The sequence below is a fragment of the Rousettus aegyptiacus genome, unplaced genomic scaffold (assembly GCF_014176215.1).
Source record: "Rousettus aegyptiacus isolate mRouAeg1 unplaced genomic scaffold, mRouAeg1.p scaffold_m13_p_7, whole genome shotgun sequence".
NCBI classification, from domain to species: Eukaryota; Metazoa; Chordata; class Mammalia; order Chiroptera; family Pteropodidae; genus Rousettus; species Rousettus aegyptiacus.
In genome coordinates this window covers 71,987,378-72,009,573 of record NW_023416310.1, presented here as the reverse complement: position 1 = coordinate 72,009,573, position 22,196 = coordinate 71,987,378, and the positions used below count along the sequence as shown (strand labels likewise).

General features: G+C 39.6%; 1 protein-coding gene and 1 pseudogene across 2 annotated transcripts in view; both read left to right on the top strand.

Annotated features, from left to right (window-relative positions):
• The window catches only part of RNF216 (ring finger protein 216), a 115,372-nt gene that overhangs the window by 10,336 nt on the left and 82,840 nt on the right, over positions 1-22,196 (top strand). The window contains exons 3-8 of one of the 2 annotated variants that reach the window (XM_016155207.2): positions 1,687-1,820; positions 6,733-7,404; positions 8,358-8,434; positions 13,852-13,954; positions 15,032-15,196; positions 20,275-20,389. In XM_016155207.2, coding sequence (XP_016010693.1) covers positions 1,687-1,820; positions 6,733-7,404; positions 8,358-8,434; positions 13,852-13,954; positions 15,032-15,196; positions 20,275-20,389 — 1,266 coding nt within the window. Of the gene's footprint in view, positions 1-1,686; positions 1,821-6,561; positions 7,405-8,357; positions 8,435-13,851; positions 13,955-15,031; positions 15,197-20,274; positions 20,390-22,196 lie in introns of both variants that reach the window. The other variant, XM_016155205.2, reaches the window with a different exon arrangement.
• Positions 13,309-13,427, top strand: LOC118606090 (annotated as a pseudogene).

The window sequence follows — 22,196 nt, the reverse complement described above, 5'->3', positions numbered from 1 at the left end:
TCAAGAACATCTAGGATTCTGCGGTGTGAATTAGGTCAGCTTTGGTTGGCTACCCCCTCTACAGGCTGGGTTTGAACCTCCTCCACTCTGCTAGAGTTCTTGCCAGCTGCCATGTTCTTCCCTCTTTTTTATTAAGGCAAGGCAATCCTTTGTTGATCTCACGGATTGCAAGGACCTTGTCAGTTTATAACCTGTCATTTTTCACACCTGCAGCACTTGGTCTTTCTAGGTGGTCTCCCATCCAAGTACTAACCAGGCCCAGCCCTGCTTAGCTTCCAAGATTAGACAGGATCAGGCTTATTCAGGGTAGCATGGCCATGAGACTTATCTCCTTTCCTCTTTGTTGTGTATTTGAGAGGTTATACCTCAGGAGGTGATGGGATGATTATTTAAATTAATTCTGCTAGGTTTAACCAGAGTCTTCTATCATGTACTTCCCAGGCCTTCAGTTCAGTTAGTTGTTATCAGTCTACTGTGTAGGTGGCAATGGACTTGAAATTAGACATCTTTACTATGTGTCAAATACTATGATAAACAAGCATTCTATGTGAGCTTTCTCAGTGAATACAACTACTTGAAATAGGCACCATTGTTAACTTTTTTTTAACATTAAGGAAATAGATGCTTAAAGAAATTAGATAACAGTGTCAGGTAGCTAGCATGGTGGAACTGAGTTTGCACCTAGGCAGTCTGACCTTAGATCCCACAGACTTACCTGTTTTAAACTGCTGTCCCTCGCATTATCACAGCTCTGTTACAGGAGTGAAATGAGATCATTAATTTTAGATTGCTTTTCAAATTGTTGGGTGCCATAAAAATATGAGGCATTGACCATGACAAAGACATTAGAGCTTTAATGAAGGAACTTCAAAATTTGTAATGTGATGTCTCTTGTTTCTTTTTTCTTTTTAGCTTTTTTATTCCTAGGATACTTAATGTATTTTCTCTTTATTACCTATTTTAGCTTTAACATTCTCATGGAACCAGACAGGAAAAAAAATATTAGTTTGTGTTTTTCAGTAATTCATATCAAACATGATCCATTTTTGAACAGATCAAAGAAGTTGAAGACCTTGAACAGAATTGCTATATCTAGGTGGTTCATTTAACTCTAGTTATATTTAAAAGGAAATTAGGGAAGTTAAATTGTTTTACTGTCATAGATGCTAATTGAGTGTTTGGTTAAAACACAGAAATATACATAAATGATACTTAAGATTTATGTCTAAGATGAGCAAATTTTAATATTTTAAATATTAAATGAAAATTTTACTATTTTTAAGTGAAAGGTTTTCAGACCTATTAGTTTGAATAACAGTGTTTTATTCCCCAGGAGAATTGGAGATGAGGTGGAAGGCCATGATTTAACTTTTAAGAAATTGGCAGTGAGGACAGGACAATTTCATCAGTAGATTTCTCTAATCTCATATAAGGAGATGTTGATAATCTTGAGCATAGTAATTGTCAGATTTTCTCAAGTGTTTTTTAAAATGTATTATTGGATAAGATCAGGATAGAAACTTGGCTCTTAACACTTAGGTTCAAGTGCTGCTTGAGGAGATAAGTTAACTCACCAGTAGCCATAAACTGGTTTTCGGTTCGACCCTTTGCATTCCAAAGCCAAATTAAAGGACTGAATGTGGTGGCACCCACTTCCTGGTGACAGTGTCCTCTGCCTACTTTTAGACTGGATCGGTCTCAGAGATGGACCCATCACCATATCCGACGACTCTGATGAAGAAGGGGTTCCAATGCTGGTCACCCCAGCTCCTCAGCAACATGACGAAGAGGACCTGGATGATGATGTCATCCTGACAGAAGTGAGTTTTCTTAAACTTACCATGATGAGGTGTTATTACAAGTTAGCGATCTGGTCCTTCAGCTACTCAGTGAAGGCTGCGGGGACCTCGTGAAGGAACAGCTGAGAGCACCACTTGTGCTAAGCATCGCTTGCACTTGTTCTGCTCCTGAGGACAGCCCCCTTCCACCCTGCCTGATGTCCCCGTAACGTGAGAAGCCGTGTGTTTGGGTCTGCTTCTAGAATTCTCTGCACTGTTGCTCTGTCTGACTGTTCATGAACTAGTCCACGCTCATCTCCCCTTATTACTCTACATTTTCCAGAATCATCCTAGATATTTGTAGTATTGACCCTTTCTAAGAACAATTTTTGTTATTTAAAAGTTGGTTTTTGTATTCATACTCAAGTCACCTTATTTTTAATGTCTCGTCATTTTTTCAGTTGACCCTCGTAATTTCTCAAGGGATGGCATCTGATCTATCTGCAGATGATAAACTTTCTTTCATTTTTATACCTTCTCTTGACTAATTTTATGAAGTGATACCTCCTCGAAAATTTTAAGTAATAATCGTAATGGGAATAAGAAAGATAGCCGCTGACATAAATGGGAATATGTTAATGTTTCTTCACCAAGTATGGTGGTGGCTTTTTGCTCGAGATAACATTTTTAAAAATTATATTAAGGAAGTAGCCATCTACTTTATTTCAGGTTTTTAATACATGAATGTACAATTCTATCCAATTCAATTTTAGCATCTATGGAGATTATCATATAATTTTTCTTCTTTGATTTGTTAATGTAAATTATTCTGTTTCTGGGTAGACTCCACTTGGTAGTATTGTAATTGGTGAGTTCTGTTTGCTAAGATTCTATTTAGGGTTTTCTTCATAGATCTTATAATCAAGATTGGCCCATGGGTGCTATCCTTGACAGATTTTTTTATAAACATGATTCTGATTCTGACTTTATGAAGAATTGAGAAGTTTCTTTCTTTTTCTATAGTCTGATAATAATATTTTAAATAACATTTTAAATAATATTTTAAATGACATTTAAATAACAACAAAAAAATAACATTAAAAAACATTAACTGTTCCTTAAAGATTTGGTAGAATTATCCCTAAAGACATCTGAGCTGTTGCTTTTTGTGTAGGACAGTTCTTTGAAACTCTCGGCTTCCTCCAAGGTAGTTAACATGTTTAGATCACCTGTTGCTTTTAATATCAGTTTTTTTCATTGATATTTTCCTAGAAAATCACTTATTTCCTCAAGATTTTTTAATATATTCAATAGAAATATGCACCATAGCTTGCTGGTCTTCTGCCTCTAAATTTACGACGGCTTCATTTTCCTTTTCTATTTTGCGTGCTTTGTATTTTTCCCCGTTTTTCTTGATTGGATGAGCTAATCATCATCTTCCTTTGTCACCTTGTTCTCTTCCTTTCTCCTTTACCACAGAACCGCTTCCGAGATTTATTTTGTAATGCTACCATTTGTTTTCTTACTCATTTTTGCATTTGTCTTTATTAATTCTTACCTTCTGCTTTAGCATATTTAACATAACTTCTTTGGCATTTATTTTATGGTCCTTTTGTTAACTTCTTGAGTTATTCATCCTGTATTCGTTCTTTTATGTTATTTTGGTTACTTATCACTATGTAATATATCACCTCAAAACTTAATTACTTCAAACAACTAGTCATTTTATTCTCTCATGGTTTCTGTGGATCAGGAATTTGAGAAGCACTCAGCTGGGTCATTCTGGCTTGTAAGCAGAGGTGATGGGGTGGGCCAGTGGGAGAATGGAGGCTGGCAGGCATTGCTTCCTTCAAGGCGTCTACATGGGATCTCTCTTTCCCTTTTTGAAACAACTATTGAGATAAAATTCACATATCATCCAAGTCATCCACTTAAAGTATACAGCTCAGTGGTTTTTAGTGTATTCACAGAATTTTATAACTATTAACACAATTTTAGAGCATTTTTATTATCCTTCCAAAGAATTCTGTGCCCATTAGCAGTGACTCCCCATTTCCCACCTCCAGTCTCTGCCCTCCCCCACCCTAGGCAACCACTAATCTTTTTATCTCTGTCGATTTGACTCATGCACATTTATATAAATGGAATCATACAGTCTTTTATAACTGGCTTCTTAGTATATTTTCATGGTTCATTCATGTGATACATGTATCATCAGTACTTCATTCCCTTTTTTAAACAGCTTATTGAGATATAATTTATATAAAATATGTCTCTTTACTTAAAAGTGTACAGTTCAGTGACTTTTAGTATATCTAAACAGAATTGTGCATCCATCACCACTGTTAATTTTAGACCATTTTTATTACTCCCCAAAGAAATCCTATTCCTTTTATCTGTCATCTCTCAATCCCCCTATCCTGACTAGCCCTAATAACCACTGGTCTTTCTTTATAACAATTTTTAGTCCTCTGCTGAAGTTCTCAATCTAGTCTTTTATTTTCTTAAACATGCTAATAAGCATGTTATTATTTTAGAATCCATATCTGGTGACTTCACTATCTGAAACCTCTGTAGATTTGTTTCTCTTGTCTGCTTCTTCTTTTGGTTTGGTTTTCTATTATGTTGCATCAGCTTCTTATCTGCCTAGTTATTTTTTATTGAATAATAGTCATCATTGTGTATGAAAAATTTGAGGTTCTAGATGATGTTATCTTTCTTTAGAAACAGCTCATTTTTGTGTCTCAAAGGTTAGGGGACCTGCAATCTCAGATTCATAGATTTAAACTATCCAGACTAGGATTCAGTCTCTGAGAGGTCCAGCATATTTCCAGTTTGCCCTTATTCAGTGGAGTAGCCCTTCAAGGACTCACATTAGAGCTTGAGATTTACCAGCATCCTGGCCCTTGGTGAATTCTGAATTCCAGTTTTTGTGCCCATAGCTCCTCAGTAAGGATATCATAGGGTTTGTTTATCTTCTTATTCTTTAGCCAGGTCTGGAATTGGCAGATGCATCTGTATGGGGAAAGTATCCTAATGTGGGGCTTATACTGCTGCATTTCTTCCTCCTGGATTCTGTCTCCCTGTATTTGAGTCCTTCAGATAGATGTTTTGGTTTTGGTTTTGCCTTGATATTTTGACCAGGTTTTCTGCTTTTCCCCAATAGAAGGACTGATCTGAGTGATCTAGCATGCCATTACTTGAGTCAGAAGTCCACTTTTGTGTGCTTATCTACGTACTTTCTGAATCACTGTGTTCCAATAATTCTTGATTATATAGTTGATTATGTAGTTGGGTTTTGCTTAGTGGTTCTATTTAAAGAGACTTCAATTCAGTAGGTGAATTGATCTCATTTATATTTATTAATGTGACTATTATAGTTTGTCTTTAGTTCTCAGTATTTAATATGCTTTATATTTTTATTTTTAAAAATAATCTTTCACTGTATTACCTGCATCATTGGAGTTTTATTTTTATTTATATTGGGAGTGTCTTCTTGCTGATTAATTTGAAAGGTTTTTATTTGTAGTCTTATTCTTACTAGTTCTTCAAGTAGTTACTTTTATACTTTAAAATGCTGTCTTAAAAAATATTAAATAAATAAAAATGCTGTCCTTATATATGTCATTGGATTTACCAGCTTTACATGTATTTTTTGACCTCCAGCTTCTCCACTTCCCCTCCCAACTTTTGATAGTTACCTTGTTTCTATAAACCATGACTTAAAACATGTGTAATACATTCTCTATAGAAATCGAAATAATATGCATAAAACTGAGGTCTCTTCACCAGCCCTTTCTTCCTGGGATTTCCCAGAGGAACGTTTGTTATCATTGTGGCATGTATCCTTCCAGATCTTTTTCTTTGAATATGTGTGTGTATGTGTGTATGCATATATATGCTTTTAGATATGGTTATGTTGATGTCTATTTTGTTTTTTTTTAAATATAGAACCATTCCGTGTATTGTTTTGCATCTTTTCTTCACTTAAATGATATTTCTTGGTGAGCTTTCCATTTCAGAATATATGGAGGTACCCATTTTGGGGTGAGGGGAGTTGGAGACTTTTGTAGAGCAAATAAATGATAATTTGCTTAACTGTCTCTTAGGAACAAACTTTAAGATGTTTCCATTTCTTTTCTATGTTATAAGCATTGTGGCAGTGAATATCCTTGTATATGCCTCTTTTAGATACATAACGGTTTATAGATTAGACATGAAAAAAGTGATGTTAATAACACATGAGGATATACATTTTTTTACTTTAATAAATAATGCCAAATTGCTCTCCGAATTTTACCAGCGGTTTTCTCATATCCTTACCAATGGTTTGATATTATCTGGCTAAAAATTTGCTAGTCTTATGAAGGGGGGTTCAGAATCTTATTTTAATTTAGTTTTGTTGATTGTTAATGAGATTTAGATTATTTTCATATGTTTATTGAACATTTCTCATTTCTTTACCGTGTTGTCATTTTTTTCATTATTTACTATGCACTGTTTCTTTTTTTTTTTTTTTTGGTTCTAGTGGTTTTATGTGAAATTATAATTCAAACTATAATTCAGGCTTCGATCTATGAATCGTTACCTTGATTCTTATAGTTAGTATAGTATGATCAAGTTTCAGTGTTAAAATGAGTGTGAAAAGTAGGTCTCGTGGATGAGGGTGTTTTGTTTTTGTTTCGTTCCTGTCCTATCTCAGAAGCTCAATATAAATACATAAGGAGACATAGACACAGGAAAGAAATTGAATCATTATTATTAAAATTTCATTTTTTCTTAGACAAGTAAACCGCAAACATCACGACCCAATCTCATCAAACCAGCTGCCCAGTGGCAAGATCTCAAAAGTTTGGGAGAAGAAAGGCCTAAAAAGTCTAGAGCAGCCTTTGAATCAAATAAGAACAGCTTTTTTTCAGTGTATAACAGCTCATTGTTTGATTCTGGGGCACAGGATGATTCTGAGGATGACTACGGTGAATTTCTGGATCTTGGGCCTCCTGGAGTTTCTGAATTCATTAAGCCAAGTGGCCAAACAGAAAGAGAACCCAAGCCTGGACCAAGTCATAACCAAGCAGCAAATGATATGGTCAAACCCAGATCAGGGCCAAAAATCATTATCTGGGGAGAAAATAGTTTTCTTTTTCCAGAAGGCAGTCCTTTGCGCACTCGGAACAAGTCATCTGAAGACTCAGAGACAGAGCTGTTACCAAACCTCAGAGAATCAACTACCATCCTAGATGACCAGACCATCGAAGATGACTACTGGTTAGACCATCCTTACTTTCAGTCTTTAAACCAGCAGGCACGTGAGATAACAAACCAGGTGGTCCCTCAGGAGCGGCAGCCGGCAGGGGAACTGGGCCCGCTGTTGTATCAGCACAAGCGCTCAGGGCTGGCTTTCCCACGGCCAGAGCCCCAGAAGGATGGGATTCCGGGCCCCTCTTCTCCTCCTCCTGCCCAGCCTCTGGGGGAGCTTGAAGACCAGCAGTTAGCAATAGATGATGAAGAGCCAGGCCCAGCCTTTCCGCTGCCAGGATCTCAGGAGCCCAATTTGGAAAACCTTTGGGGACAAGAAGCTGCGGAGGTAGATCAAGAAGTCGTTGCACTATTAGTGAAAGAAACAGTAAGTTTTATTTTATTAAGTAAATAATTATAGACACTAAATAAGTTTTCTTCTATTGCAAAAACGTGTGTGTGTATACTTCATTTCTCTAAGGAGTATCTAGCTGGATACATAGAAGAGAAGCTCTGAAAACATGAAAATTGAACCAGGATTCTTTAATCTATCCTCACCCCCAACCAAGCCCTCTGGGAGTCTAGCTACAGATCACAGGTGCCCTGGTGCTGTCATAAGAGCAGTCATCCAGTTTTTAAAAAGGCATTAAATTAACTCCAAAGTCAAATCCTTAAAGTGGGCTTGTAAGATTTACCTAGAACTGCACTGTCCAATGTGTTAGCCTCATGTTACTGTTTAAGTTTAAATGTCTTGCAACAAGTAAAATTACAGTTCTGTTTCCAGTGGCACCAGTCACATTTTAAGTGCTTGATAGCCACATGGGGCTGAACGGCTGCCATATTGGAAAGCACAGAATAGAATGTTTCTGTCCCTGTACAAAGTCCTGTTAGATATCACTGATCCAGAAAGTAGTGAAGGGCTTTGTGTCCTGGCTCGGCTGTTGTTTTCCTTTGAACAGTCTTTTAACCCTTCTTTCCCCAGGTTTCATCTGGCCCACTGGCTCATGTGCTTCTTGAGGGTATAAGCACTAGGTAGTGCTCTATTCATCTTGAGACTTCCTTTGCCTAGGCAGAGATGTTCAATATTTATTGAAATAATGAAGACTGGACATGCAGAATGGGAGCAAAGGACCAGATGATCTCTAGGGACCTTTCTAGATTCCGTATTTTATGTAGACAGATAAATCTGGGCACCTCACATGGAATATTAAGCCAGACACAAACCTGCCTTATAGCCCTTTCTTAGTGTGGAGTCATTTTATATACTTTTTGCATCTGGTTTTTATTACAGTTTGAAACCATTCTAGTGGATGAAATGTAAATGTTTTTATTCCTTTCCAGGAAGCGAGATTTCCAGATGTAGCAAATGGATATATTGAGGAAATAATTCATTTGAAGAATTATTATGATTTGAATGTGTAAGTATACCACCTGCCTTTTTTCTTTCTTTTTTATGGTGGTAAAATATACATAACAAACATTTACCATTTCAAACATTTTTAAGTGTATGGCATATTCTCATTTTTGCATAGCCATCACCACCATCCGTCTCCAGAACTTCTTCATCTTCCCAAACTGAAACTCTGTATTAAATACTAACTCTCCATTCCCCACTTCCTTCCCACAGCCCCTGGCACTCACCATTCTACTTTATGTCTCTGTGAATTTGACTACTTCAGGAACCTCATATCAGTGGGATCACATAGTGCTCGTCGTGTGACTGGCTTATTTCACTTACTGCCTTTCCCAAGTCAGCAGCCCAGAGGAGGTCCTTTTTTTCTAATTTGTGCAAACACATTGTTGGTGCCAGCAACAGCCCTTTCTTTCCACCTCGGTCCAGAGGCAGCCACTATTGCCAGTTTTTAAACCAGGACTGAATCAAGGTTTCATTGTGTATTTGTTTATTTTTAGTGCCTCAATCTAGTACTAGATTAAGTACTTAATCCAGTACTTAATCTAATACTTTTTAAAGAATGTCATTGATTTTTTTTTTCTCCAATAGTTTTGAACATAAAAAGTTGAAAGGCTGTACAATGGTCACCCATATATCCACCACCTAGATTATTATCTGGCATTCTACTGTAAAGAAGATTTTGCCTTTTTACTTCCTCCTGCTTTTTTTTTTTTTAAATCACTATAGACAAAAGGTTTTGTATAAGCGGTGTTTTATAACCAGGTACAACTTTTTCTTTTTGATACTGAACTTTCCTAAATTTGACCAGTAGGAGGAGCCTCTTCAGATGTATGACTCCATTAGCCTTTGAGCACGTCCTTACTTCTTAATATGCCAGCTTGCCCTAGGCTTACCTTGAAGTTCTCTGCCTCAGACCTGGAATCTGTCATTTCTCCAAGAAATCCAGGTTTCTTTGAACGAGGATTGATATCTATAAAGGAACATTGCTACTAGCATGTCACTATTTCTAGGCCCTTTCAAGGGACAGACCAAAGAAATATGTTTTTTTTTTAAATTACGAATTTATAATTTCCCATTCAGCCATTAACGTTATGGTTTTTTCCCCTTATTCTTTCTAAGTTTTACATTTTGAGTTGTTTTTTCTTCCACTAAAAATGTAATTTCTAGTAACGTTAATATATTAATTTTCTTTGTCTTGCAATATACATAAAATAATTTTTAAACTGTAGTGCTAGTGTTACTACAATACTGACTTTATTGAGTAAAGTGAATAATGCTTATAGTTATTTTTGCAATTAGTGTATATTACACTAAGGCAAAACATTTAGAATGTAGATCACAGTGAGTCAGATTGAAGATGGTGGTCGGTTTCGGAAATTCTGTAGCCATTGTCATCAGACAGTCCCTTTGCCCCATTCTCTGTCCCATCCTGTGGCACTTCTCTTCTCCCCTGCCTCTCAACCCCATCTCTCTGTCTCTGAGATACATACATTCTGGGTTGTTTCTTCAGAGCTATCTTCTGGGTCACTAATTCTCTTTTCATGGAATGTAACCTGTTAAACCCATCCACTATGTTTTTAATTTCAGTTTCTACATTTTTCATTTCTAGTATTTAAAAAAAATTCTTCTGGTTATTTTTCTAATGTTTCATTTTTGTTTGCCTGTACTTTAAAATATTTTTAGTTCTTTAAATACAATGAACATAGCTTTTTTGTGTTATGCATGTTTTGAGTATGTAAACCACATGATAGCTGATTATTTTTAATTAATAAACTATTTTAAGAGCAATTTTAGATTCATAGCAAAGGGGAGCAGAAACAACTCCATTTTTAAAATGAAAAATATCTCCTAGACTTCAGTTCAACTAAAAAAACAACATATTTTATTTTTATGTACCCTTTTAGTTCTTCTTGGAATGAAAACTTTTTTTTTTCAGAGAGGAAATACAGTTTGGGGTAACTTATGAAATAATGTTAAGTAAGAAACATTTTCCATTTTTTTCTTCATGATGTTAATGATCGCCTTTAATAACAATTACTCTATTGAATTTTCCTCTTTGTTAAATATTTTGTTTGTTCATAGTTTTCACTAGTGCTCTGATGAACATTATTCTGCATATAGCATTTTTTGAATTATTTACTACATACTGAAACCCTAAATTAAAATTTGGAGTCAGGGATTATAAACAAATTCATGGTCCTTGGAAATATTTTCCAGGTAGCCATCCAGCAGACTTGTACCACTGTACGTTGCTGTTGGAAACGTGAATTGCTTTAATAGTTCCTGATAATATTGAGTAAATGGTGCTGTTTTTTTATTGTCGTGAACTGTACATAAAAGTAATCTAATACTTTATGATGCTTTTTTTTGATAATTGGCTGGATGGCATTTTTCATATGTTTGTTTGCTAATTATATTTTCCTCCTTTGTGAATTGTTAACCCTTTTTTTCTTGAATTTTTTTGTTAATGTTTTCCCGATTATGAAACATACTTTATTTTAGAAAATATAAATAATAAAGTATAGACGTAGCAGATTTAGTTACAGGATACTGATTTGAATAGGAAATACCAAGTGTATTTTTTAATAATTTATAGCAAATATTAAAGTATCCCTTTAGAAATTTTAGTATACCTTAATGTTACCCACTCATTCTACAAATGAACATATTTTTTAACTATCTTCAAGATTGTCTATGAAATATTAGTAAAATGTGACCAAATTTACAGGTTTTGTGACAGGTCTGCTGTCCTGCCTCTTGAGTCCGATGTGTTTTTTCCTAGGGCCCTAACTGGCCTTTTGCATCATTCAGAAACAAATACTCATTCTTAAAGACATAAAAATTCTCATGAAGTCCAAAAGAAAGGGAACGTAAAGTAATTGTATTGAAATTTTTTCAGACCTACAGTCTCATTTTCCTGACAGTGCTTTCCTCTCATCCCTGGGTCTTTAAATCATCACTAGATGTAACCAGCTGGTCATATCAGCAAGGGGGTACCTGTCCACCAGAGACCCTCCTGTGATGGGACTCTGCTCTTTGGCTGGTTAAGACTTTTCACTCACTTAAATTGGATCCAGACAGCCAGAGGTTATCTATGGAGTAAAAGCTTGGGGTGCTAGTCTGGCTTACGTAGCAGGAGTGCTTTCTCGAGACCCTTTCACTTGTCAGGTGAGATCAAGCCTGAAATCACAGGAATAGGTGGGCAGATCTGAGTTAGACCAATCTCCCACTGCCTTGACTCCAGGCTAGGAATATTAATGCACTGGATTGTAGCTTACTTCTGTAGAAGAGAAACTTTGTCCTTAATTATTTGTGTCACCAAAAGTCTGTTAACCTCCAGGAAAGTTCTGTTAGTAAGAGTAGAGAAAATATTAAATGAAAATGATTCAAAGCAAACGCCTCTTATTTCTGCCATGTGGAACTTCACATCTTGTAGCAATTCAGTACGTGAAGTTCTTAATAGTGTTGAAAATATAAAATGAATTAAGAACTCCTAAAATGTGGGGGGGTTTTGCCCCAGAAATTAGACTTACTGTTCTACCTCTATATCATGCTGTATTATGTACTTAGAAAATACCTAAGAATAGAAAAATTTTAAAGGATGAGATTTTAAAAAATAGAAGTAGGAGTTTTCATACTTTCTTCTAACACGCCAGCAGATCATCTTCCATGCACCCCACTTGGAAACCACTGGCTGCACTGATGGGCGGCCATTCTGGCAAAGATTGCTATTTTATCTTTCCCCACATTTCTGGTATCTGGCAGTTTGTTGGCCTGTGGCAGCCACACTGACCAGAACATTACAAACAGGTAAGTCGAGTGGAGGAGCTGCCCCGCCGCTGGTGTGTACTCATTCCGGGTGTGTGTGACCGGAGTCGAGTTGCTGGCAGCAGTAGGCCTTTCCCCATGGTAGTAGGTTCTTAGTGGTTGTTAACTCTCAGGTTGGCCCTCAGAGATCCGTGTAACCTACAGTGCTCATCATTTCGTCCTGGAACAAAGAGTTAGCATTGATGGCAGTACTTATAGAAGGAGAGGTCCTCAGAATTCCTGTCTTCCCTTGCTACAGCCGTGATATGGGAAGGGGTTATTTCTCATCACTGGGCCTCTGGCACTGTGTTCCAGGAGACGGGCATGATGAGAGCTTAGAGAAGAAGCATTTGGAGCTTATGGAAATGATGGTGTTGAGGTGCGCTGACTGGTTTTGGAATAGGGTGAGGAGGGACTTTGTGGAGGGTCCTCAGGGGGTTGCAGAGGAAGTGTGCCCGTCCCCATTTTGTGGTCCCCAATCACTTGGGTGAGGAGAGGAGCTAGAGGTAGACACTTTTCCTCCATTCTCTTCCTGTCGGACCTGTCTTAGCATTAGAGGTCCACTATTGACACTGGACAGACAGGACCTGGGAAGAAGGGAGTCAAGTGAGAATTGTGGGTTGGGCACTTAAGATGGAGTAGAGTCATCCTTCCTAAGAATCTGCAGGAGCAGGAGAAGGACGGATGGGGAGGGGGACATCCCAATGCCCTGTGAGCAGAGGGCCCTTCTTGGTAGTGACTAGTCAGGCTGGACACCACCCAAACTGACCTCACACTGTGGCATCATCCAGGAGCACAGTTTGTTACCCAATTTCGTGGTTACAGGCTGAAGAGCGTTACTGGTCGACACTTGTAAATCTGTGTGTATCTGACTCCTCTCATCCTTACCTTTGCAGTATTACGTAGTGATAAAGAGGCAGACTTGGGTTTGGTATGAAGAGCAGACATGATCTGTTCCTTTACCTTGCAGGCTGAGTAAACTGGATGTCGCTCAAATCGCTCATAGGGATTTATATAACCACATGGTTACAAAAGTAGAAGTGAATTAACAGGGAGGGCTTTTACATTTCCTTATATGGCCTTGCCACCCTGAACGTGCCTGATCTCATCTGATCTCAGAAGCTAAGTAGGGACAGGCCGGGTTAGTACTTGGATGGGAGACCACCTAGAAATACCAGGTGCTATAGGTGTTACAAAACAAAACATTTCCTTTATTCTTTTAGCAAACTATTTTTAATTGTGAACGTGAACACGTTTTCCCCACCCCTTATTTGTTATACAGTTTTCCGACAAATAGATATTTTTCATTTAAATTCTGTAGTTCTACATAGTTCAACCAATAAGAATTTCAGTGACTTCATTACATTGACACCAACTAATAGAAGAACTGCAGAGGAGTTTGCATTCATCAGTACGTTTATTGCTTTGGAAACTAGCAAGAAAAAAAAGAGAAATTCATTGTAATTGTCTTATTTGTCTATTTGTTTTGTTTCCTGATCTGCAAACATTTGTAATGTGTAACTAGGGACTTTACTTTTCAAATAGTGTGTTTGAATCGGTGGGCAGTTGTGGAGTTTGGAAGCAGTATGAAAGTGACATCATTTATTTTTGCAGACTTTGTAATTTCCTTCTGGAAAATCCAGATTATCCAAAGAGAGAAGATCGAGTCATTATCAACCCCAGTAGCAGCCTGCTTGCCAGCCAAGATGAGACAAAGGCAAGTGTCATGCTCTTTTTTTATGGTCTCTACGTGGAAATGTTCTGCTTTTTTCATCATCTTTATGGGAAGAAAGTGCTTCGTCAAGACACATTTTTAAAGACTAGCTGGGAAAATAGGATTTCAGAATATACTTAGACTTCAGTGGGATTTCCCAACCTGAGCCACTTTGACGTCTGTATTTAATTTCAATTCTCTCTTCCCTTTCCCGTAAAATACAAAACAAATTCTCTATTTCTTTAATACTACAAAGCAAGTTTCTAAAATGAAACAAGAATTGGCCAAGATTTTGGTATCATTTCAGTTGGAATAACATTTTATTATCAAAAATTTTAATTACACAATAAAGTCGAAAGATCTTACATTAATCACCTGTATACCCAGCAGAAGTACCATTAGAAGTTAACATTTTCTCTACTTTGTCACATATCCATCAGCACATCTCTTACATTTTATTTCATTGTAATGCATTTCAACATAAATCACTAAAACATGAATATACTGCCCCAAACATACTTCATCATGTGGATCATTGCCTAGAGTTCAATATCTCTTCGTGGTTTTGATGTAAGATTTATATACAGTGCATATACTTATGTCACCAAATCCTGCATTAGGATATAAACAGTTGGATTTTTAAATCTCAATTATTGCCTTCGTTTGTGATCCAAACTAGTGTTTCGTGTAAGTAGTTAAGGAAAGTGTAGTCCAGAACTATGTCGCTTGGTCCCTTTACTCCCCACAAATTCTTCTGACTTTCTCTTTTACATATTCTGTAGCCTGAAACAAATAATTTTCCTAAACATTTTGTGGAAAGAAGATAGCTGAAAGATCGGGTTCAAATCCCCAGCTGTCATTTTTTCTAGCTCTAACCAGCGAAACTCGTCTCCAGGCTCTGGAGAGCCGTTTAGCTTCTGTGAATCACCATTTCTTCATGTCTGTTCAGGGCTGGTAACCTCCTTGTAGAGTAACTAGGAGTGGGATGGTTTTATTCTGGACTGAGCAATCCTTCAGGTGACTTCCCCTCGCGGGACGCACACTGTCTGACACTAACGTCGTGCCCCTCTCTCTTTTCAGTTGCCTAAGGTAGACTTTTTTGACTACTCTAAGTTGGCTCCTCTTGACCAGCGCTGCTTCATCCAAGCTGCCGATCTCCTGATGGCCGACTTCAAAATGCTCAGCAGTCAGGACATCAAGTGGGCCCTGCACGAGCTCAAAGGACACTATGCAATCACCCGAAAGGTGCACTATTGGTCTTCTTGGTGGGGTCACACCTCATGACTAATTCTTGCTGTGATAATGGAGTGAAGATTTCCACTTGTAGAAGTTGGGATGGTTTCTGATGGCAAAGCGCTAAGGCGGGTGTCAGGGTGAAGAGCAATAGACAAAGGTGCTTGCGGATCAGGAGGAACCGAATGCAGAGGGATGCTGGATTAGAAGCAGGGACATTCGGGCGGGACCATGACATGGGGGGAATGAATTTTACCGGGTGATGCTGGGTGCCTAAGAATGTGGGAGATGTGTTCAGGGCCACTCCTCCCCTTCCCGCCGCAGTGGCTGTTACCAGTTACGTGAGGCAAGGTCTGGAAAGAGCCCGGGAGCCCTGCCCGGTGAGCGTTGGTTTGCCTCGGAAGGGAGTGGGCAGCCGCTGGAAGCGCCCAGTGTTTTCTCCAGGGCCCTAAATAATATCCCACTGAGAGTCGTTATCCCAAGGCTTAGCAGGGTGCCAGTCACCAGGTAACACAGATGCATGCGCCTTGTTGGAGAAGCCCACCACACGAATCCTGTGTCATGGCAGTCGGCCAGGACAGCAGAGCTGCACCAGCAGGTCTTTGGCTAGTTCCTCTTCCTCTCTTCTGCCATGGAATTCATTTCTCCTGTTAAAGTTCTCGTGATTCCCAGCAAACTACTTTTTTCCAAAAGATAAACAAATGGGAAGTTATTTCAATGGTTAGAACACCCGCGGGGTCTTAACCTGAAAGAAGGTAAACCCCCAGGCGGATGTGGCCTCGCGCTGAGTGTGGAGTGGCAGGAAGATCCAGGTAACTGTCAGCGAACTCCTGATTGTAGATTAATTTTAAGTAAAATTATTCTGAAGGGAATACAGAGTTAGTCCTTTCTGTTTCTAAATCTCATTCCCCATGTTCGCTAACTAGGAAACACCTGTACTGTCATTGAAAAGTGAATGAGCTTCCCCCAAAACTAGTGACTGCAAGAAGCTGGGGCTCTTATATCGTGAGACCCTACCTGGCACTATACTGCTCCAGTGGTGCCTTGCTCCTTTGCTGAGCACGCAGGGAGCCCAGAGGAAGAACCAAAGGGCGGCAGCAGGAGACGCCTCCTGTGGTCTGCGGCCCTTATTAGTAATGTCCCTGCCACAGGTGTGCTCGTCCCACAACACACTCGTTACTTGGCGGGAGGGTGTACGATTTTGTGGTTCATTCTCATTTATGTCTTCCTGTCCCTTTCCTCGTCTTTCTGGCTCTTTATGTTTTTTATGGTGTCTGCTTGTTTTGGTGAGTGGTTTGAAATTTACAGGGTTTTGAAATGAGGTTGGGCTGTTTGAATAAAGGTGACGTGTTTAAGGTAGAGTACTGTTTGGCAGGAGCTAAAATCTGGCGTGCTCTGTTACAGCTGAGAACTCCTCCCTGCTGTGTGCAGATAGTGCCCAAGAGCTCTGCCCTGTAGACAGTGACACTCGGGGACAGGGATGAGGAAAACATGCCCAGAGATATTTCGTAATTACGGCAATAGCACGTTTTCCTTGTGCATGGCTGGGCTGCTCCCCACATATGACGATGGCTCGGGGAAGCATGTTCACTGTGAAGACAGAGTCACATTTCCCTGGATTTTTTTTTCACATTTTATTATACAGATCAAGCATGTATGAAAGAGGTCGTATTCTAATGAGCCCATGTTCAGCCATCACTCAGCTTCAGTAATTACCAGCTATCACCCAGTCTGGTTTCGTCTTCACCCCACCCACTGCTTCCTCTCAGAGTGTTTTGAACCAAATTCCAAGGCTCATCTCATTTCCTTTTCATCCACGACTCTCTTAGTATTTACCTTTGAAAGATAAAGGGTCTTTTTGGAAAACTGTAATCAGAATACCATTTTCACACTTTAAAAATCAATGTCATTAGTTATCCAGTCCATGTTCAGATTTCTCTGTGTCAAAATCATTTTAGCAGTTTGTTTGGTTATCTGGGGCTCCAAGTAAATCTCTCTGTTTTAGCTGGTATATTATTTCAATCCTTTTTATTGTGTAAGTTTTCTCTCTCCCTCAGGCTGCAGAGTCTCTGCAGTTTTTTGTCATCAAATGCCCATTATAGTATTTTTAGGTCATCCCTTAAAGGAACTTTGGCCATTGTCACAGATATCCTAAAAATCATACCATACTGTATTTTTGATTCTCGGCGGATATTTGATTTGTGAACATGTGCAAACTAGAGGGAGAAATGCCAGATAATAGCAAAAGGGAAATTTATTCTTCAGTGATCTTTTGTTCTGTGTCCCTCCCATTAGGTTTCTTGAATAGTTACTTTGTGGTTGTTACCGAGTCTACGCAGGGGACACTGACATCAGTAGAACACAAATTAGCTTCCTTCAAAAGAGCTTTAAGTCTGAGAGTTTTTTTAAAGAGATTAAAACAGTGTGATGAGTCTTATAAAAGAGTACATGAGAGAACACTAGGAAGGAAATGAAGGTGTCATTCGAATAGTCTCAAAAAAATAAAAGATGTTTTTGCTAGAGGAACGGTATGTGCAAAGGGTAGGAGGCAAGAAAAAGTGCTCGCGGTGCGTTCATGGTGTGTAGGTGTGAATTATAACTAGCGTATCTCAGAAGGAAGGCATTCAGATGACATAACTTTATGTGATCTACGTAACTAGACCTTTAGTCACTGTTACGTGATGATTGTTGTAACTCTTAAGATTTTTGTAGGCTCCTTTAAATTTGTAGAGAATATTTTGTTTTAAGAAACAGTTCCCTGGCAAGTACCAGCTTGTGTTCCCTGTGTGTGGATTTTTTTTTTTCACTGCTAACTAGAAACATTATTCAAATAGGACCAAGGTAAAGCTCACTTGCAGTCAGAAGCCTCCGTGTTTTGTGGCAGTGCGATGTGGTTCAAAACTCAGTGGACTACACGTTTGAGCTCTGAGTTCACTGGTAAATGACGTGTGACTTGTTTATAAAACGCAAATCGTGATGCCTGTCCTGCCACTCCCCTTAATTTTTACAAATGGTCCTGGTTCACGGTGGAGTATTTATTTTTGGGTGAAGCTGAGTAAAAATCAATTAGTAGTCCTGCATCTGAGTACAAACGTGAGTGACTTTAAGATTAGTGTCTAAGGGTTTGTAGGGAACCCCTGGGGTCATGGGACTTCCAGGGAAAAGAAACAAGAAGCAAAGGAAGCGGTCCTGCAGCCACGGAGGGCGTCATTGGTGGAGGTAGAAAGGCAGCGGGATGAGTGTCGTTGTCGGCCAGCTCTTGGTGGGGTTTCACCGAGTTCAGATCCTAGCATTAATGAAGGTTTGATGGGGCAAGTTCCTTCTCTCTACACCTTGCTTCACTCTGCTGTACAAGAACTAATACCTCTCTCAGGAGATCATTGTGAGAATCAAATGAGACACGGAGTAGGATGGTCCAGGTGTTGGGCTTAGCTCTTGGGTGGTGTGTATAGCAAATGCCTTATAATCCCCCAGCTGAGGAGCTTGAGAAGGAAGGGCTTGGAGGTGGATCAGGGTGAGGAGTGATCCTTCTCTCTTCTGTAACTAAAATACTTTTTGTTTTGCTGTCCTGCCACATAGACACACAGATGTTTCTCTAGGATAAGTGGGTCAGAATGTGACTTGTTAGCAACATTCGTATAACATGTACAGCGCTATAAACTTTTGTTCGGCGGATCAGGTGTTAAATACGAACTGTGCAGGTGGCTGAGGATACACCCTGAGCTCAGGTGCATTCTTGCCCTCCAGAGGCTTCCAGTCCAGTGGCGGAGATGCAACAGCATCAAACAGATACATATATAATTACAGCTGATGAATATTTTGAAAGAAAAATACAAGGTGCTTTGAAAGAGTGTAGTAGGACATAAGGTAGACGAAGAGGCTCCAGGGCCTCCCTGAGCAAGTGACATTTAACCACAAACCTGAGTATTATGTAAGTCGGAGTTTGGGAATGGGGTGCAGATAACAGTGGTTCCATTTCCTGGGATGAGGACGCTGTAAGAGAGCCGATCTGGAGGGAAAGGATTGTGAATTCAGTGTGGGGGACATTGAATTCCCAACATGCTGAGTGGGGTCCGTGAGACAGCCAAGTATAAATAATTCACTGGGTGTTTGAGTGGGCAGCAAAGGTGGGAAATACAGATAGGAGAATGGATTTGGGGTCATCGGTACATGGGAGGAAACCTCACCAGCCTGGACAAGTTACCTTAGAGGGTGATAAGAGCCGAGGCTGTCCCGAGGACTTGCAGCATCTAGGGACCGAGTAGAGAGGATGACGGAGGAGGGGCAGCGCAGGGAGGAGGCAGGAAGCAGGAAGCCAGGACAGCGAGAGGTTGGTCCACATTGTTAATACCTCTGAGAGGTCAAGGCGAGAGCTGAGACACAGGTGTTAGACTTGGCCCTGTGTTGTGAAGTAGACTAGCAGGTAGTACGGTGGGGTTTCATGCCAGATTGGAGGGAGTTGGAAAGCTCACAGGAGGTGAGGTGATAAAACAGCATACAACTGGCTCCTTTGGTAAATTTGGCTACAAAGAGGGGCTGGTACCTGAAAGGGGAAGGACGCCAAGGGAGGAAAGGCTTTCTTTTTTAAGATAACAAAGACTTGAACACACCTAAGTGTCCATTGGAAAGATCTAAAAAAAGGGAGAAGCTACAGGTATGGCAGGAGAATTTTGCGCTCCGGTGTGCAGTACAAAGGGGGGGTGGGTATAGGGGAAAGCAGTGAGAACTGGGGGCGAGTGGAAGCCGTGCGTTCACCTGAGGGACACCACGTAAGATGGCCTGTGGAATGCAGCTCGGTAGCCATTCGTTACGTGATTTAACCTGTACTTCCTCAGGGAGAGGTTGAGCAGTTTCTATTATGTCGCCCTTTAATTTGTCAGTGAGCATTTTGGTTCTGCCATCGTAGCAGTGTATGAAAGAAAAAAAATAATGCAACACCACCTATTTCTTTGGCCACTAACTATTTCTGTAAGACGGGCAGCAGAGATGGCTGAAACTGAGTCGAAATGAGCTTTGGGGATTGCCTGTATTTCACATGTTCTTCTGTCCCATCTACCGTGCTAACTTTTTTTCTCTTTCTCAATTTTTAGGCCTTTTCTGATGCCATTAAAAAATGGCAAGAGCTATCGCCAGAAACCAGTGGAAAAAGAAAAAAGAGAAAAGAAATGAATCAGTATTCTTACATAGATTTCAAATTTGAACAAGGTAATGGCAAACCGTGAGTGTCACTGACTGTGATGCTTTTACGCAGAACTGTCTCTTTCCTGCGCAGCCTATGAGGGTGTCATGGTACAGCCGCTTAGGGAGTGTCTCCCGGCCAGTCCAAGGAGTAACTGACATGGTCCACTCTGACGACACATCAGTAGTTTTCGAAAGTGGCTACAGTTGTCATCTCCTTTCTTTCTGCTTAGGATACACCTTGACAAGAAAATGTAGCAAAATGTCAGAGAATTTGTGCATGGAACTGTTTGGGGACACTCTTTAAAGTTTCGGGAAAAAACTGGTCTTGGATATTTGATGAGAATTAGCTTTATTACTAGTAAAAACTGTCTAGACCAGTGATTGATTGCTTACTGCCAAAGGGGTCACTTATACCCCTGAGAGTGGCTTCTTACAGGAAAAACACAAGCAGCTCTTAAGTAGCCACCATTTATTTAAAATTCTGTTATTTTTATTGATGAAGTAACTGCTGAAAGCTCTTCAAAGAGGTTGCTTCAGGTCTGATTCCCCCAAAAGGTAAACTTGTTGAATTTTACAACAAATTTCATCTGAGTTACTCTGTCCAAGAAGAGTCCACTAATTTTCCTATAGATTATGTCTCAAGGAGGAATATTTCCATTTCCTTGTCATCTTTCTGTTACATATGTATTAATTACATAACTTGATTTCAGGTGTGACTAAATGGAAACTCCGTGAGATAGCTATAGAGTTGGAAAGTGTTTGACTATCTGAACTCTTTGGGACCTAAAAGAAAATGCTCTAGGCTCTGACTCCTAAGGTCCCCAAGCTAGTCCATGGAGCAGAGCCATCCTGACATGATGTTCTCACAGGCCTTTGGCAGGGTGAGAAAGTGGGGATAGCGTGTAAGTGGTTTTTCACTCAGCTAAATTTATCCACATTTTAGACTAGGAATCCTGAATACGTAGCCATTCCGTGCTCGTTCTAACTGTAAGTGGCAGAGAAAGGAAAGTCCCGTTGGTGAGATGATCCACTCCGTTGTTGGTCAGCTGTCTCTTTTAGAAAGTTCTTTTATACCAAGACAGAAGGTACCTTCCTGACATGTACCGCCATGGTGTAGTTCTTACCTCTGCAAGCACTTGGAGTCTGTCTGTTGCTGCTTCATCATTCCAGTTTGCTTCTGTGCGCCCTTCTCTATCATGTCAGTATCTCTTGGAGAGTTTGGGTGCGCCAGGCTGGACCAGGGACTCAAGTGAGGTCTGCCGTGCAGAGACTGTCATGGCTTTTGAAAATCAAAATAGGTCCCACCTTTGGCTCACATTCAGCCTTGGTCTTTTCGTCCACCTTGCTTTTAAGTCACAAAGCCCTCTCAGTTTTGCTGCATCTGACATTTTTCCCTGTTAATGTCATCTCAGTTCCAGCTCATCGTTTCAGGTATATCCCTTTAATTTTGGATTCTGATTCTTAAATTACACTTATTAGATCATCTTTAAGGACACTAGAAGTTGGAAAACACACTTGCCATACATTAGGAGTTTAATATTTGTGACTTGTGGATACATTTAACCTTTCTTCTCAGCAGTTTATAAGCACATAGGCTAAGAATCCTCCTGCACCTGTTGCAGGAGTCCCTTCACCTTTTCAGCTTGTTTTTCATCTAGTCACTGCTATTTGTGCTATACGTGGCGTTGCCGAAAGAGACTGCCCTTTTTACGGTCTTCACGAGCCAACCATAAGCCTCTCATGAATAGTCTGGTTAGAAATGGCATGTAAACTGAGCTGCAATAAAAATACAACATATCACCTTTAGCAATGCTACCAAGAAAAAAAAAGA